Consider the following 18,646-nt stretch of genomic DNA (forward strand, 5'->3'; position numbering starts at 1 on the left):
GTTTATAGAGCTTTACAGATAATGGGGATGAAAGGCCCAACTTCAGAACAGCATTCTTATTTTTTAGTTTCTAAAGAAATAGTAGAGTTGTTGATAGAAATGCTATAATTAACATTGTGGATTTGAATCTTCTGTGGGTCTATCAATTTGACTCTTTTGTATGACCATGCTTTATAAATATATTCTGTCATAAGGAAAGTAGACAAGGGAATATGGAGAAACTGATGCAAACTTATTTTTTGAAAATATGTTGGGAAAAAATCACTTAAAACCTCACTGATTCACTTATTAAAATAGAACTTAGCACTAAAAGAACTGCATTTCCTCCCAAATGCTAAATTTTTTATGTTTTCAGTCACACTTGTGGTTTTAACAGAGCCAAAATAAGTATTAAGATTTAAACAAATTGATCTTAAATATGAAAATTTACAACAAAATTCTGAAATGTTCCGGTAATTCATTTCACACCAAATTTAATCTGGTGAATCTAGAACCCCTTACTCAACAGTTCATTGTCCTAATAACGAAAGTTCTGTCCCAGGAACTGGTGATATCACCCTTGTGATATCATTGGTCATCTTCAAGAATACACAAACACCACCCCCAACAACAAAATTCCTGTTTCCACTGCTTGTAGGTTTAGTCTAACTCCCTAGAGCTAACAAACATAATAACAATAATAATAAATAGTCATGAAAAAAATGTAGCCTACAGGAATTCTAAGGGGCAATCAGGGCATTAACATTCTTATGTATCTATTCTTGCCTTCACTACTGATTTACTATATAATCATGCATGAGTCAATCCTATCCCTATCTAGTTGTTCAGGAAAAAAGGAAATGAACACTACTTTAGAATAAAAAAGGAATTGCAATTTCTATTATTTCTAATAACAAGGATATAATAACAAACATGGCAGAAGGGAAACTGGAAGTGGATATCACACAAAATCACTCATATGAACTAAACAAAGGTGGACTGAACACATATACATACTTACATAGAAAAGGTTTGGTATAGAAATATATGGTATAAGGGAAATATGTGGTAAGAGGAAGGAGAGTTTAGAAGAGGAAAGAGTTGGAAGAAAAACAAACCAACTTTGGAGAATAGATTTTAGAGGGGATTAAAAGGAAAAATTAATGAAAGGCAAAAATTACTAATCAGGATATGGGCAAGTAGAAGGAAATAAAGGCAAGGGGCAGAAACAGATTGTTTCAAATAAGGAATCTCTGGTACTAATCACTTTCACCACCTTCTTGATAAGAATTGGGATGAAGTGCCAAGAAAAGAAGCAGTATGAGAATATATGATAGAAAGACATACAAAATTAACAAATATAATAGTGAATATGAATGAAGAAATTTTGCCTTTAAGAAAAAAGAGAATAGTGGAATGAATTAGAAAGCAAAACACAACAATTTGTTGTTTAAAAGAAGGATACATGAAGCAAAAAAAAAAAAAATTGCAAACATTAAAAATAAATGAATGGAGAATCTGTTATGCTATAACTCATAAAGTAGGGACAATAATTACAATTTTAGAAAAGACAACAGTAAAAAATAAGTATGATCAAAATAAATAAGGAAATTTTATTATGCTTAAAGTTATAATAGTAGTGAAATGGTATTACTACTGTTCACATATAAACAAACATTTGCATGTATACATATATATATATATATAAATGAGACTATATGCATGTATGCAAACATGTTTATTTGTGTATATATGTGTATATATATCACAATGTATATATATATGTGTGTGTGTATCACAATATGATATATATGATATTATATATCAGTATCAAATATCAATGCTATATATCAATACACACAGAGTGAGACAAAGAGAATATAATACATGCACTGAATGGCATAGCACAAGAAATAGATAAATAAAAATTAATCAGATTACAGGAAAAATAGAATTCAATACTAATTCAAGGTATTCCTTTCAAAATTAGATAAATCTAACAAAAATATAAGGGGAGGGGAAAGTTAAGGATATGAATAGAACTTTAAAAAATTAAATATGATACAATGATAGGATGCTCTTTGATGATTACTGAACATTACATTTTTCAGCTGCACATGAGATGTTTAGAAAAAATAAACTATTTGCTAAGACATAAAACTCTCACAAAAAATATAGAAATATTAAACACATAATTTTACTAAAATATATTTTAGCACATAAAATCTCAGAAATGTTGAAATCTTAAACATATGCTTTTACTAGATATAACATAATAAAAATTAAAATCAATAAAGGTCATTAAAGAAGGGGTTAAGGAAAGGGGATATAAATAATTTAATGTTGAAAAATCAGTGGATCAAAAAACAAATCATAGATATACTAGATAACTAACCATTAAGGAAAATGAAAAGAATGAGTCAGAGTTGTGGTATGTAGTCAAAGCAATTCTGAGGAGAAAACTTTTTACTCAAAACAAAGAAAGCACAGATCACAAAAAAATAGACATACAATTAAAACATTACAAAGGCAACATTTAAAAAAATATAGAAATTGAAACCCTAAAAATCAGAACAACAAAATTGAAATAAAAAACATTCAATTCATAAATCAAGTAAAGTTTAAAAAAATAAAAATAAATCTAACCAATCTTTATTTTAAAAAGGGAAAATCAAATTTCCAATATCACAAGTGGAAAAAACTCACAATAAATGAAAAAAAAAGGAAAATTATTACCCAATTATATGCCAACAATCTGATAACTTAAATGAAATGGGTAAATACTTATTAAAATATAACAAATCTAGATTAACAGAACAACAAATGTGGAATTTAAATAAACCAGTATCAAAGAAAAAATGGTTGAATAAGCTATAAAAGAATTTCTACAAAAATTAGGAACATTTAATTCATTGATGTGAATTCAATTAATCTTTTAAAAAATAATTCATTTCAATAATGGGAAGAGACCTTATCAAATGCCTTTTATGATTCAAATATGATTTTGCTTATACAAGAAAGAGATGAAACATAAAAATTATAGTCCAATATTCTTTAATGAATATTGATGCAAAAGTTAAATATTATTAAAGACTCCACAGCATATATATATATACTCTAATGAGGCTAGATTTATATTCAAAAATTAGAACCAGTTCAATATTAGGGAAACACTAAATATAATAAATTATATTACTAAAAACTACTAAAAAATTTTATATCAATGATACAAAAATACTTTTAAGAAAATACAACATCCATTTTTATTTTTTAAAAAATATTTAAAAGCACAGGACTGACTGAATGAATAATATCACACACCATTTTCTCTCTAAACTCAAGATCTAGTATTATAGATAATGTAAAAATTCTTGAGGCCTTCCTAATAAGATCAAGAGTTAATTAAGGATGCCCATTATTATCAATGTTATTCAATATAGCACTAGAAAAACTAGTTATTGTGTTAAGAACAAAAAAATAATAAAGGAAATAAGCTAAGAAAAAGTAGGAACAAAATTATTGTTTTGTAGATACTACATTGGTCTACTTAGAAAAGTATTCAATTAAATTAAATGAAATAACTTCATCATAATAAGATGAAGCAAGATATAAAATATAATCACATAAATCATGAGCTTTTCTAACTACTACCAATAAAACCCAGCAGGAAGTTATAAAAGGAAAAAATTCTATTCAAAATAGCTATAGATTGTATAAAATATTATGGCATTATCCACTTACCAAGAACTACACAGAAACTATGTTAACATAATTATGAATCATTCTTTACAGAAATACAGAGCTGACACATTAGTTTTTTATGGTTGGATACAGATGATATATTAAAAATGACCATACTGTCTACATTAATTAAATCAATCAATGCCATATCAAACTACCAAAAGAATTACCATATAGAGCTAAAAAAAATGCTAACAAAATTCATCAAAAGATGAAGGGAACCTAGCTATATCACACTTCAAAAAACTATAAAGTAGTGGTACTCAATACTAATCAATATTGGTTTAAAAAATAGAAAAGTCAATCTTTGGAACAGATTAGATATATAATGTATAGAAACAAGCCTAGTAACCTAGTGTTAAGTAACTTAAAAGACCTCTAATGACTGAATTAAAAGCTCAATGTTCAACAAAAATTGCTGAGAAAATTAGAAAGCAGAATGGCAAAAAATCAGGTTTAGAAAATATCTCCCATCATCTGCACAATGAGTTCCAAATGGATATATGACCTAAAGGAATAGATTTTTTTTTAAAAAAGGCAATATTTTAAACAATTATAGGAGTAAAGGAAGAGATATTTTTCATATTAATGGATAGGTAATTCTTCATCAAGAAAAAGGTAGAAATAAAAATTGAAAAGCATCTGTACAAACAAAATCAATGTATAAAAAATTAAGAGGGAAAGGGTTAAGTTGGAAAAAATCCTGGGATCATATTTCTCTGATAAAGATCTAATATCCAAGATATATAAATAATTGATTCAAATACACAAGAACCAGAACTACTCCCCAACAGGTGAAAGAAAAATGCTCCAAATTACTCCAAATTTGGCCACTACTGCAAATTTTCCTCAACCTTCCAATCTCTTTGTAGGGAAAAAAGAAAAAAAAAGAGCCCCTGTAATCATTGCCAAACAAAACAAGTTCAAACAATAACTATGTCTGAAAAATGATTGTCTTGTTCTGTATCCTTAGTCCATCTTCTCTTTGTTAGGGAGTAGAGTTAATGTTCTACTCATTTGATTGGAAAGGATGACCCAAAAAATGAAAATGGCAGCTCCCGAAAAAAGATGTAGAACAGTCACATTAACATACTGGTAATGTTGTTGTGAATCATGGTAACTATTCTGGAAAGTAATTGTAATCTATTGACAAGAAGTAACTGTATATGCCTTTGACTCAATAATGCCATTACTATCCTTAAGAGATCAAAGGAAAAATATATATGTGTACAAAATACTTGTAACACTATTGTTGTGGCAATGGATTTGAAGCTAAGGGAGATATTCATCAGTTGAGGAATGGCTAAACAAATTATGGTGAATGAAACAATAGAATACTGTTATATCTTAAGAAATTATAAAAGAGATGACTTTAGAGAAGATTAGGAAGATTAGTATGAACTGATGCAAAGGAAAGTGAGTAGAACCAGGAGGACACATTATGTAAAATAAAAACACTATAAATAAAAAAAAACAACAAAAAGAAATATTTAATAACTGATCAAAGCAAGAACCAAACATGACTCTAGAGGATCTGTGATGAAGAACATTAACTCCCTAACAAAGAGAAGATGGACTAAGGATACAGAACGAGACAATCATTTTTCAGACATATTATTGTTTGAACTTGTTTTGCTTGGCAATGATTACAGGGGCTCTTTTAAAGAGGCTGGAAAGTTGAGGGAAATTTGCAGTAGTAGACAAAAAGTGAAGAAATAAAAGGAAAGGAAAAGGAGGAATCAATGAAACATTTATTGAAAGTAATATACTGAACTTATTGCATATTTCTTAAAAAGCAAGCTGTATGGAACAGTGATTAATCTTTTATATTCTATTTTGTATACAAAAATGCTCTTTTGGGTGTTTACATTCAGAAAAAAATTATTTATTATTTATTAAATAGCAAACAATTCCAAAGAATTATTAGCCTTCAATTTCTCCAACTCTGTTCCCCCGTACCTTGCCAAAAACCATCTTTGAAGAGGTTCTACAATTAATAAAATGAATAAGATAATCTATTTTGACTTTCCTAAGTTAATGACTAGATCGTAAAAACCAGTGTTCTGAAATTTGGAGGACAGCTGCAGAAAAATAATGGGTTCCCTGACAACCAAATTTTGACCTGTCTTTTCCAAAAGTAGCAGGAGAAAAGAGTGCTTGGAATCCCAAACCACAGCTATACTTTCTATATAAAAAGGCAGCAGAGGGGGCTACTGAGCTGGGCTAGTATTAAGAACATAAGAAGGGAAGTTGCTGTCTTAGTTAAGAAACTGTTTCCCAGTCTCCAGCTGCAAAAAGTTTGGTAGGAAAAAGTAAAAACCTGTTCAAGGAGATGCCCAGATGTCTCTTTCCCTTTTCCTTGGAAAGTAAATATTAAGAGGATACTGGAAGGATTGAGAAGAGAACCTGCCAACTAAGGACCAACTTTCATTCTGTCATGATGTTTGCAGAGCATTTCTTCATTTTTAAAGGAAAAGTGTTGAACTAGACACTAGCTAAAAGCCCACCCAGTCCTGAGATTCTGATTCAACCAATTCCTGAGAGTAAAAAAGATCATCTGTTAACAGAATGGAAAATAGAAGACTATGACTAGAAACCTTGGCTTCTTTGCACTGTCAAATTTTGAGGGTTTCTTATCTCACTTTAAAAAAATTGGTTTGCACTCAAAATGGCAAATGGCAGGGCTTTAATAAGTTCAAGTCACATTTTCCCCCAAATGTTTTTATAGTGGCTACAGAAAAAAATCAATTAAAATTCTTAGGTCAAATAATTATTGGGGCTGTTAATTTTCAGCAGTGAGAGTGATCCCTAAAAGGAAAGATTTTTTCATAAAAATGTTTTTCTTAAGTATATCCTGATGAATATCTAAATGTTAGGCAGCTTTCTGGTGATTAATATACTAGTTTTTAGGGTCACTTTTGCATTGGTTAATGGAAGGGATCAAATATTTCTATTTACATATATACAAAGCAGAAAGAATGGTATGGACTGTTTCCTGGAAGTAAGGATTGAGTGGCTGGATAAAAATATATTAATAAAATTAAGATTTTTATTAATGAAATATAATATTATGTCATACTCTTGATCATCAGCACAAAAGAAGGCAAGTTACCCACAGATAATCCAAAAATACATATAACACAATTACTTTTAATATGATATTGGAATGCAATATCAGGAGAGCTTTTTATTGTTTATTTTGCATCAAGCAATATACCTATCATGGTGCTCTACCACTAAATAATATTTTAATAACATTACTGTTGTTGTTCAGTCATTTCTGACTTTGTGACCACATTTGTAGCTTTCTTGGCAAAGATGCTGGAATGATTTGCTATTTCCTTCTCCAATTCATTTCACAGTTGAGAAAATGAGGGAAATAGGATTAAGTGACTTTCACAGGTTCATGTAGATTATATCTGAGGCCAGAGTTGAACTCAGGAATGAGCCTTCCTGACTCCAAGCCTGGTATTCTATCCATTGACACCCTGGCTGCCCCTTTAATGTAAAGATATATTAATGCTTAATACTCAATACCTTAAATAACCCCTGAAGCTTGATGAGTGATAAAGGAAACTAGCCTAGAACTAATATTTTCCCCCAGATGCTATAAAAAGTTGATAATCTTCATGAGTAAGGCAAAGAATTTAATTATAGTTATAAGCCCAAAGATATCTTTCTGTACCCTATCAATTAACTGAAAAATAAATATGACAGAGCTAACAAATGGTATTTATCAATAACCAGACCTCTGAAACTAACAGGAAGGAACTACAAAGCCAATTAATGAATTATTCATCTCAAACCACAATATTGCTTACACAGGCAAAGAGAATTGAACACCAATACAATTATCCACATATTTTAAGCACTAGAACTTATTATTAAGGAGAAAAGAGGGGATTTGAGAATTTTAATCCAGACTGTTTTACACTTTAGACTCATCAAATAATGGCTTTGTATTCTCGTTGCCTTTGCACACATAAACACAGGTGCTTAGCAGATGTTTGTCAATAAGTCCACAGGAGATGTTACAAATGCAGACTATACACACATAAAGAACTGGATGTTGCTGACATTCAAGCAAGTGCTCTAACAAATTAAGACTACTGAGAATTTATGATGATGATATGTGTAATTCCTATCACTAGGACCTTCCCTATGTGCCATACTCTGTTTTGATCCAGAACAACTGACAGGTACAGATAGAGACTTGATGTCAGTAAACAAGATGTTGTCTATAATACACATGGTACATTACATATATATTCATAGTAATTATAAGGTGAAAATTTCTAGCTTTAGTGGTCACTTTTACATACCTTCCTTTCTGGAGAACTATGGCATAATTTCCATGTCCTAATAAAAACTAGCATTCAGCTACCTCACCCATGTTCTGGTGGTGGGGATGTGTACACACAATCAGGCTAAGTTTCAAAATTGTGAGGATCAACATTGGACACCATAAACATAAGGTCACTATTTTTTAAATGAACAATTAGGCCATTTTAAGTCTACAATAGGGAGAACAAACGGAAGCAAGCTAGTACCTTGTTAGCTGACTTAGAAAAAGTCAGAAAAGTCAGAAAAATAAATACTCTTTGTTATATTATTATTTGGGATGGGTTTCCCAAACTCTTTGTTAAGTACACTGTATATAAGAACCTGGTGTGAAAGACAATTTTCTTGAAAATAATTTTCAGATAGCATCCTTTCAGATATGAATTCCTAGTATTTTCTTTATGATACCTTGAAGTAACTGCCATCATATATTCATATCATTTACAAAATAATTTACATAGATCCCACAAGTTTCTATTCCTTTGCTTGGTAATGAACTGAGTCACTTAAAAGATGACTGCTTTTCTATCCACAAGTACACATTCTTCCCCTTCTTTAAGTCACAAAGGTCATTTGTTTTATGAAGTTTTCTTTGATTATTGCCATCCATACTCAAATCATTCAAAATGATCCCAGTTTTACCACTAAACCCCAATGTAATCCTTAACTAGAACAGAATATCTTTGGATAGATTTCATATTATTTGGTTTCTTTGATCTATTAAATTATATTTTCTATATGCACAATCTTAATTGTATGTCTTAAATAACTTGCATGTTCAAATTCTTGCCACTGCTACTAAAATACATATTCTTTTCTGAAGGTAACGGAATTTGAGATCTGTTAATTTTTTTTTCTTCTCAAATCCTTACATTGTTTTTCAGAGGTCTTCCTCTTCTCTGACTACCACCTTTCTTCCCAATGGTTATTTTCTTTACTCCCATTTTTATGGCAAACTACTAAATCCTTCTTTTCTAGAGACATATTCCTTTTCAAGACAAAGAATTGTAGAATCTCAGTGTTAGAAGGGACTTCATAAGCAATTTATTTCAATTTCTTAAATGAAATGAGTCCCTTCTGAAACAGTTTTCACAGATAATCATTCAGTCTTCCCTGAAGATCTGTATTTGGAGGAGCAATATTGACATGAGGCAGCTCATTTCATTTAAAAATGTTTGTTAATACATTTAATTACTATCAACAAAGACAAATATGCAAAATTAAAATTTTAAATTTACTACAATAGCTTTTGAAAAACTAGAAACAAAATTGAAGATATCAAACAAGAATTATTTTTACTCTGTCCCAAGTCCATCTTTAGTTCTTATTTTTCCATATTTCATTATGTTTATGATTGATCTTACTAAAGTATACAAATGTTCTATTCAGTTATTCTTCAACAGCTAAATTTGTAGTCTATTTCCATGGGAAATTGTGGAGGATATTATCAACAGATATAATAAATGAAAATATTTGAACAGCTATAAATATTTTTGAATAGACAATTTTTTTCTTTATAGGACTGACATCAATTATAAAATTAATGATAAAACCACAAGGTCAAAAAGACACAATCTGTTTTATTGACAGCTTGTGTCACTGTACAGTTCAACTAACAATGGATAAACTATTTCTGCAAACCTACCCTCCTTCAGTTTTGTAATTTTGGCATTCTAGTGGGAAATCTTGATTTTCTGTCATTTTACTTTTCTCCAGTATTGGGGAATTTGAGTCTTTTTTTCATATGACTATAAAGAATTTAAATTCCCTACTTTAAAAATTTCCTATTCACCTCCACTGACCATTGTTCCAATGGAACATACATATTTGTCATTCATATAGATTAGTTCTTTGTAGATTCATTCTAGATATCAGATCTCTAGCTGATATATTTACTGCTAATATTTTCTTTTTCCAAATCTATTTAATTTTCTAATAATTTTGAGGGAATTGATTTTTATTTCATAAAATTAATATATCTTTAAATAATCAAACACCAGTTTTATGTTCAATGTTTTCTTTTATTTGTTTAATTAATATAATGTTATAGCAGACTATTATATGTCTAGAAATGTTGAATCTTAGATCCTTTCCTGTTGGAGTCGATGTATCTTGTTTTTATACTGTTAGCATTTGTCTTCAGAAATATAGGCTGATCTGGCAAACTCAGACTATGGTCTCTCTATACTATTTTGGTTAGTTCTGGAATTTAGTTTAATAATCTGGCATATCACATTCAGGTTCTTTTCTTTTCCTAAAATTTATAGAATGTCAAAACCCTGAGATTATTGGATCTGAAACTATCATTTAGGCCTGTCATTTGATTCTGCATAATTTCTCATTCGGTTTGATAATTCAGTGATTTTTCTGACCCTGGGTTCCTTCCAATATATATATATATATATATATATATATATATGTGTGTGTGTGTGTGTGTGTGTGTGTGTGTGTGTGTGTGTGTGTGTGTGTGTATGTGTGTGTGTGTGTGTGTGTGTGTGTGTATATATATATATATGTGTGTGTGTGTGTGTGTGTATATATATATATATATATATATATATATATATATATATATTGCTTTAACCTTGTTTTTTGTTCTAATAAGTCTGTTGTTCATTGTTAGTTGATTTTTAAAAGTCTTTTATTTCAAATACTATTGTACTTCACAATTTCCTCCTGATCTTTTAAAGTTCCTTGTTATTCTATCTTGGGTTTTCCCAATAATTTAATTTTCTTCTGACTTTTATTTATCATATGATTTTCCTAACAGTTAATTCCTGCTTAATTTTTTTAAAAGCATCACTGATCTTTCATCTGTAGCTCTGAGTTTACAAGAACAAGTGGATTCAATATTCAGTGCTCTTCAAAGATCACTCTTTTTAACTTGTTTTGCTCACACAGGATTTCTACTGGAGTCTTAAAACTATAGCTCATGACTAGGACTGTACAAACGAAGATAAAAGGGCCTCTGCTCTTATGCACGACTCATGGTAACAATAAATACCAGATCTAGCTCAGTTTTTATTTTACCCCACAGAAAGAATACAAAGAAATACCAAAGAATGACAATAGCCCATAATAATCAAGATACTTTCCTTGATTCTGATGACTCCTACTTTCCATTCCAGAGACAAACAGAGCCATCCAGCTAACTATTAGCTAAACTAACCTAAGTGAAGAGAAAAAACAAAAAACAAAACCAAAAATTTGACATTATTAATGAGGCAAACCCCATCCTATCAACTATAGGAGCGGTACCAAGGCACACATTCAGTTCTTGGTCCAGGAACTCTCCACACTCCTGTGACTTCTCATCACTCTTCCACTAGGTTATGGTTTAGAAACTCCTACCATTTGGCCAGGGTATTCTCCCTCCAACTCCAAATATGCCATCTTTCAAGCCAAAAAACTCTGTGAATATCACTCTCTCTCCAAACTGGTATCTCTGGGGCAGAAGGAAGACTAAATGAAAAAAGTTTTCACTTCCATATCCCTACCTCCACCCCCAGGGATCTAACTCTTTGATCTTTTGTTTCTAATGGGTATTCAGCTCCCCTTCTTCTCAGCTTCATTCTGTTTTATAGGCCCATTTAATAGCTTGACCTAATCAAATCATGACTAAGATTTAATCCAATACAAAAGAATATTTGCTACTATCAATGAGGCAGCTGGCCTAGTAACAGAACACTGACCTTGAAGACAAGAAGTTCCATCCGGAACACATTATATACAGTATGATACTAGTCAAGTAAACAACAATTAGTACATAGTCATTCAAGATTTATAAAATGAAAAAAAAATTTATAAAATGTTTACTAAGTAACAACCTATAGGACCCTGTTACAAAATGGTGCTAAACTACATTGGTAGAGGAATTTTCTCATCTGAAATTTCCCTGTATCAATGAAATCACAAGTTTAGTCTATATTCCTTATCAAAAAAGAACCATCAAAATCTTCTGTACAAAATCAAAGGCTGGATTAAAGGCTTATGTTCAAAAGAACCAATATTTGATGGAGGTAGGTACTTTAAACAAGGGAACAAATTCAAATCTTTTGGATAAAGAAGTAATTCAGTAGGTCGTGTGTTACTTATTTTTCTATCTGAATTGCTTTAAGTCCTTCAGGTTTGGGTTGGGTTTTTTTTTTCCAGTTTTTCCAAAGTATTTTTAAAATTTATTCATACTCAATTTTGTTTATTTTCCATTTTGATTGATTTTATTGTGTTTTTTAAACATTTTCCTTATTTTTGGCACTTTGTTTTTTTTCTTTGAGGAGACATAGAAAGATCCTAGCTCCTCTTCTGCTCTCATGAATGGAAAGACAGCTTATTTACATTTTTGGAACAAACAGGATACATTCTCATATACTGAGTAGTAATGTCCTTTCCTTTAGTTTCCACTTACTGGTACTAGCTCTGCACTATGGGGCTAAATACCATAAATATAATCATTGTTTTATATTTCAAACTTTTATATACTTAAAAATAGTTATCTATCTATTTCCATTTTTTTTCTAGGCTAAGCATTACCTATTTCTTCAAAACTTCCTTATATAGAATGGATTCAAGCCTCTTCACTATGTTGGTTCTAATCTTCTAGATGTGTTTTCACATTGTCTTTCCTTAAAAATGGTAATTAGAACTCCACCAAACACTCCAGATGTAATTTGACCACAACATATTATAGTGGTACTATCATTTCCCTTGTTCTGGATATCATACCCACAGACAACTAAATGGCATTTCCCCCTTTATGTTAATGAAATGGTGTATGTCTGATTTTTAAAAAATTATACAAAGGCCAAGAAAGACGTGAAGTAAAATAACAAAGCAGCTTTTGTCCATTCTTTTCTTCAGCTAGCCTGAGTCACCTATCCAGAGCAGGTGGGTTTAATTATGAAATCTGAGAGATGTTCAAGACCTTAGAGATTATTCAAGCTATCCAGTTATCACTTCCATATCAAGATTTTCTCCATCATGTTTTCACTGTATAGTGAATGGGCATAATTAATTAAATGGGACTTTGGAGGGAATTTTGTACGATGACATATGATGGCCAACAAACACTACAGAAAAAATTTAGAAACTCAGAAGTTAATAAAATACATGTATAGTATTATAGAATATCAACTCAATATCCCATAAAAGAAAAAAAAATCATATTTCTTCTTAGGTATGAAGGAAGGACCGAAAAAATTTTGCAGATATTTTAGATTGTGGGGATGCCACAAACCTAATCCTGCAATGTGGAAGGGATAACTGAACATACTTTCAAAGTCACCTTATCTACTTTCCTTTTACGACTGCCTGTGGCTTGAAATAAACTCATTCTCATCCCTCTTCCTGTAAATTTTGTAATCCTTTGTCCAAGATGGAAGTGATTCTTAGATAAGCTTAAATTTATCCCCTCACTTATTAATTATATTTTGTAATTGGATGTTTCAATTCAGATTTTGTAGAGAAGCCAACAAATATTCTAACCTTTATTTGCTGATGTATATATGACATTTTGATCCTATAAAGCACAGGAAAAACCTCTTAAAGAAATGGCCTCTCCCATATTTTATAGCTTCACTAACAAGTTCAGAATAGCTGCTCATCAGACACATTAATCTTAGTTGAGAAGATATCTACAATGCAAAGAATAGTTTGAACAAAGAAATTAGGATTTTTATTTGAGGAAAATTGAGTAAATTAAGCTGCAAAGGAAAATTCATATGGGAGTTTAGCGATTGATAAGATTAAATTTTTTTCATCTGTAAAAATATAGTGTTATAGAATAAAACCATATATATTAATCAGTGAACAAAAATATTTCTATGTTTAGGATCTATACTTTTCTGTAATGTCTGGATTAGATCATTCTGACTGAATTACTTAGACTTTTCTCAGTCCAAAATATAGATCCTATTCAATTTACTTAGTCTTATACCTATTCAAAATTTTACCAAGGTCTATTCAATAAGCCAGAATAAACCAATTATTTATCACTATAAGAAATATTTTGAGTGAAAAGGCAAGATATCCTGTGTTAGAAAACACTATAAGGTAATATACCATGTATAGCTTGCTTAGGGGTAGGTATTGATTTACCTTTATGATTACCAATTATCAGAGACAAAATAGTCCTTCTTTGTTGCCATTTCAATCTTTTAATGCTTGGGAATCGTTATCTAAGAAGTGATAAAACCCAGTTATCTTTTAATCAAACTTTGAGCAATCTTGCCTTTCTAAAAGATTAAGTTCTTTTATTCCATGACACTATCATTTTACAGATGAAAATTTTTTTAATCTTACCCATAATTAAACTCCCATGTGAATTCTCCTTTGCAGTTTAATTTTCTCAATTTTCCTCAAATAAATACAAATTTCTTTTCTCTGTCCTTTTTTCACATCATTCTACAAAACACTGTCCCTCCCCAAATCTGACTTATCATTCAGTTCCAATTATCTTCATGAATCCTTAACTGATCATGTAATTAATTATGTAATAACATTTATTTCTATTATTTCTTTTAATTATTGATTAAACCTCTTACTGTTATTTACTTTTATATATGTTAATTTCTTTTCTTCCCAACTAAACTATTATACTGGTAGCAATTCAGTCTTAAACTTCCTCAAGGTGGCTCATGTCATCAGAACATGAAGCAGTTTCTGGTTCTAAAATGGATTTACCTTCCAAATTTGTGAACAAAATAAGTCGTCCTTTGATACTAAAACTAATAAAAAATCAAAATGAAATGGATGAAATTAACCTTCAAAACTTACCTAATCCATGAGATGATTTTGAAATTACTGTCAGAAGACACTACAGTATCTCCATTTAAGGAGATAATCAGGTCTCTATATCTCATCAGAAAAAAATACAAATCCAAATTTAACTAATGCAAGATAAAGCATATCAAACATCAAAGAGGTTGAGGACAGATTTGACTTCATAGAGGAGAACCTGTCCCAGACATAAGCTTTTGCTGAAATGTCAGTGTCTCTAGTCACCAAAGATAGAACAAAATACAACTGGGATGAATATGTATAGGATAACAACAAAAAGTGCTGAGTTTAGAATAAGAGGAAATATGGGTTCAAATTTCAATTTTTAATACTCATAGGTATCTTTGGGCAAGTAATTTTGCCCTTTCAGATCCCCAATTTTGTATTCACTAAATTTCATATACTGAACAATACCAAAATGCATTTGTCAGTCTCCAATAATTCTGTCTTAATCACTTTGGATGTATTTGACACAATTTTAATAGCAAAATTTGGGCACACAAGAAGTTTTTAATTAGTTACTCACTCATTCTGTTGCTATTAAAATTTACCAAAATGGCTCTTAATGATCAGCATATACTTTATTCCAGCTTGACTCCATAAACTTATAGGGAATAAGGATCTTTTATTACCAACTTTACAAAGTTGCATAAAAATAATGCTTTATAAACTTCAGGTGCTACAAAAATGTGTATTATAATAAAGGGAAAATAATTTGGTGACATTTGACAACTGATTCAATCTCTTAAGAACACTTACCTAGGAATATCATCTTCTATTGTTGCACAGCCATAGAGGAAGACTATCACCCCAATTACTGAAGATGGAATGAGGAATGAGGTATATAAACCCAACCAAGCAAAATACAGGCCAATTTTTTCTCCAAAATACTTCCTAAAAAAAAGAAGAGAGACATATATTAAAGTTCTAATAATTTGTTTATTTCTGGATATATATCAATAGGAATAAACAAATCTAAATCTGCCTGTTTTAAAATTTTGCTTCTTATTCCTAGATATGCCAAGCAAAACAAATTTAATTTTTTTTTCCCAAATGAACTCCATTTAAATACTTAAAAAGTTATTCCTATTGGCACTAATTCTTCTCCAGGCTTAAAACCTTCCCATTTTTTCAGCTAATACTTGTATGTAACGGACTAATGGCTCTTTACCAATATGATTGTTCTACTTCGGACCTTTTTTTAGTTCAATCAATGTTTTTCCTTAGAAATGAACATAATATTCTAAATATGTTCTAAAGAGGACAGAATATTGAAGGAAAAAAACCTTCCTTCTTTATGTATGTGGGGTGTATAATGTGGATGGGTTTTTGTTTGTTTGTTTGTTTGGTGGGGGATGAAAGATAGAAAAAAGGAACATATAGTCCTTACCTATCAAAGGATTTTTAGTTTAAAAGGAGCAATTAGATATGTACATAAATAATTATAATGTTGTTCAGTCCTTCAGTTATATCCAACTCTTTGTGACTCTGTAGACCATAAAATGTCATACTGGTTCATAGCATTTTCTTAGCAAAGATATTGGAGTGGTTTGCCATTTCTTTCTTCAGTAAACAGGCAAACAGGTTTAAGGGACTTGTCCAAGGTTATACAGCAATTAAGTGCTTGAGGCCCATTTTGAAGTCAGATTTTCCAGAATTTAGATCCAACATTCTATCCACTGAATCACCTAGCTTCCTTTATAATCCAAATTAGAATATGGTAAAAGTCCACAAAGGAGTTTGTTTGAAAACATTTTGAAAATTCAAAGGAGGGAGAGGTGACTTATTTTATTCATTATTTTGAAAACACTTATTAAACACTAAAAATAAGATCAGATCACTTCTGGCTAAGCAGTTCATAAAAAGCTTTCTGGAAGAGGTGGCATAAAAAGCCATAACCTATGTTTTAAATGATTAAATCTGTAAGTGGTATAGATGTAGGAGAAAGCATTTGAAACATACAAAACTATTGCACCAAAAGCATAGTGGTGATAGAGAATTGGAAATTTGGGGAGGAGAATACTCCAATTTTGAATGGTTTCTAAACTACATGAAGGGTGATAGTATGAAATCAGGTTTAAACATCATTGGAGACAGACTTAAGAGTCCTTTTATGCTAATCTGATGATCTGTGATTTGGTCCAGTATACAATGAAAGGTCTTAATCAAGGAAATGATATAATAAAAATAGGTGTGTTAGGATTACTACTTAACGAATGAAGACGAAAAGGAGAAAATGATAAAACTGAGAAAGAGAGGAGAAAAGAAGAAAAGAAAAGAAAAGAAAAGATAAAATAGCAGGAAGATAAAAAAAGAAGAAAAAAGAAATAGCAGTGTCCAAGAGCCTAAATAGAATGGATACTCAGCACTTAAATCATTGATTCACAATATACCACATAAAACAAAGACTCAATAATCAATTAGTTCAGTATGAGCTTATGAGCTTCTTTCTCCTTATTCCTACCCAATTCCTTTCTCCAAAGTAAAATTAAATAGGATTGGTGGATTTAAGTCAATAGTTAGCATAGGAAGAGAGAAACTGAAGATCAGGGTAATGAATTTGGCATAGGTGGGACTTTCTTAAAATCCATTCACATCAAATCAATCCTTAATTATCCAAAATTCATATTCCCTATAGTGTTATACAATTTCCAAATACTTCTGGCTGCTTTCAACTGAATAGTTCACACTGTGTAGAAACTATTGAAATATAATAATAAAATTCTGAAGTATGTCTCAACAATTCTGGAAACCAGAACTCCCTCTACTTGCTTTACCTGACATAATGACACTTGTAGAAGGCTGTAAAATGATAGGGGGAGGAGGAATTAAGGATAAGAAGAAAAATATAAGCAAGTCAAAAATCAATAGTACTTTCATCTTCACCCCATTTTTCTAAGTAGCGTTTCAATATATTGTGATGTACATACTGTTATGTTTGCATGCTATATTCTCTGGGGTTCTCTCTTGGAGGATTCAACCTGCCCAACCCTATCCTTCATCAGAACTTACCTTTCTTGTGTCTTATTTTCTCAAAGTCTTACTCTGTGTTGAGTAACCTAATCTGATAAACCAATCCATGCTAAATAAATTAATGTCTATTATGATTTATTACTGCATCTCAAGTAACATAACTGCTATTTAACAAAAAGCAGGTTGAAATTTACTGGACTCTGGGTGCCCAAAGCACTTTGGTGGAGGAACAACTTATGTTAATATATCACTTTAAGGTTCACAAGGCATTTAATAATCCAAATGGCTGACTCTCAAAAGAAGTTTGCAAATACCAAACTTCATAAGAAGCCAAGGAAAGGAAGCAAAATCTCTCTCCTAGATGGATATTAAATTGGTCCAACATGATGTATTTTCAAAAGCGTAGACGCCCTGATCTAGCATCATTTGCCTTTCTTAGTGTTTGTAAATTGGCCATAAATTTAATAATCGTGTGAGTCAACATGGTGTAGTGGAAAGGATACCAGTATGGAAAGTAATACTCTAGTCCTTGCATCACAACTGACTGATTAACTATATTGCCTTTAATAAATGATTTAATGTCTCTGGCCCCTTCAGCCTTCCTACCTATTAAGTAACTTGATTAGGAAAAATGTGATCATAATTGTCTGTGTGTATAGGAAACATAAATACTGTATGAGTAAAAAAAGTTGATTTTTCCTAATATCGTTCTAGATATCAAAATTTAAATGACAAATGTAATTTTCTAATTTTTTATGATTTTTTTTCTTTTTTCTCATTGGTTTTTAGAAAGCCTGTCACAAACAGTTGGATGAAATTATTTAGTGCTTTAAAGATA

The 18,646-nt window shown here is 30.7% G+C and overlaps 1 protein-coding gene across 2 annotated transcripts in view; it reads right to left on the reverse strand.

Moving 5' to 3' along the window:
* Positions 1-18,646, reverse strand: part of ANO2 (anoctamin 2) — a 531,090-nt gene that overhangs the window by 225,179 nt on the left and 287,265 nt on the right. For both annotated transcript variants that reach the window (XM_074269016.1, XM_074269017.1), the window contains one exon: positions 15,595-15,729. In XM_074269016.1, the coding sequence (XP_074125117.1) occupies positions 15,595-15,729 (135 nt within the window). The remainder of the gene's footprint in view (positions 1-15,594; positions 15,730-18,646) is intronic.

This window comes from Sminthopsis crassicaudata, chromosome 5 (genome assembly GCF_048593235.1).
Source record: "Sminthopsis crassicaudata isolate SCR6 chromosome 5, ASM4859323v1, whole genome shotgun sequence".
Lineage (NCBI taxonomy): Eukaryota > Metazoa > Chordata > Mammalia > Dasyuromorphia > Dasyuridae > Sminthopsis > Sminthopsis crassicaudata.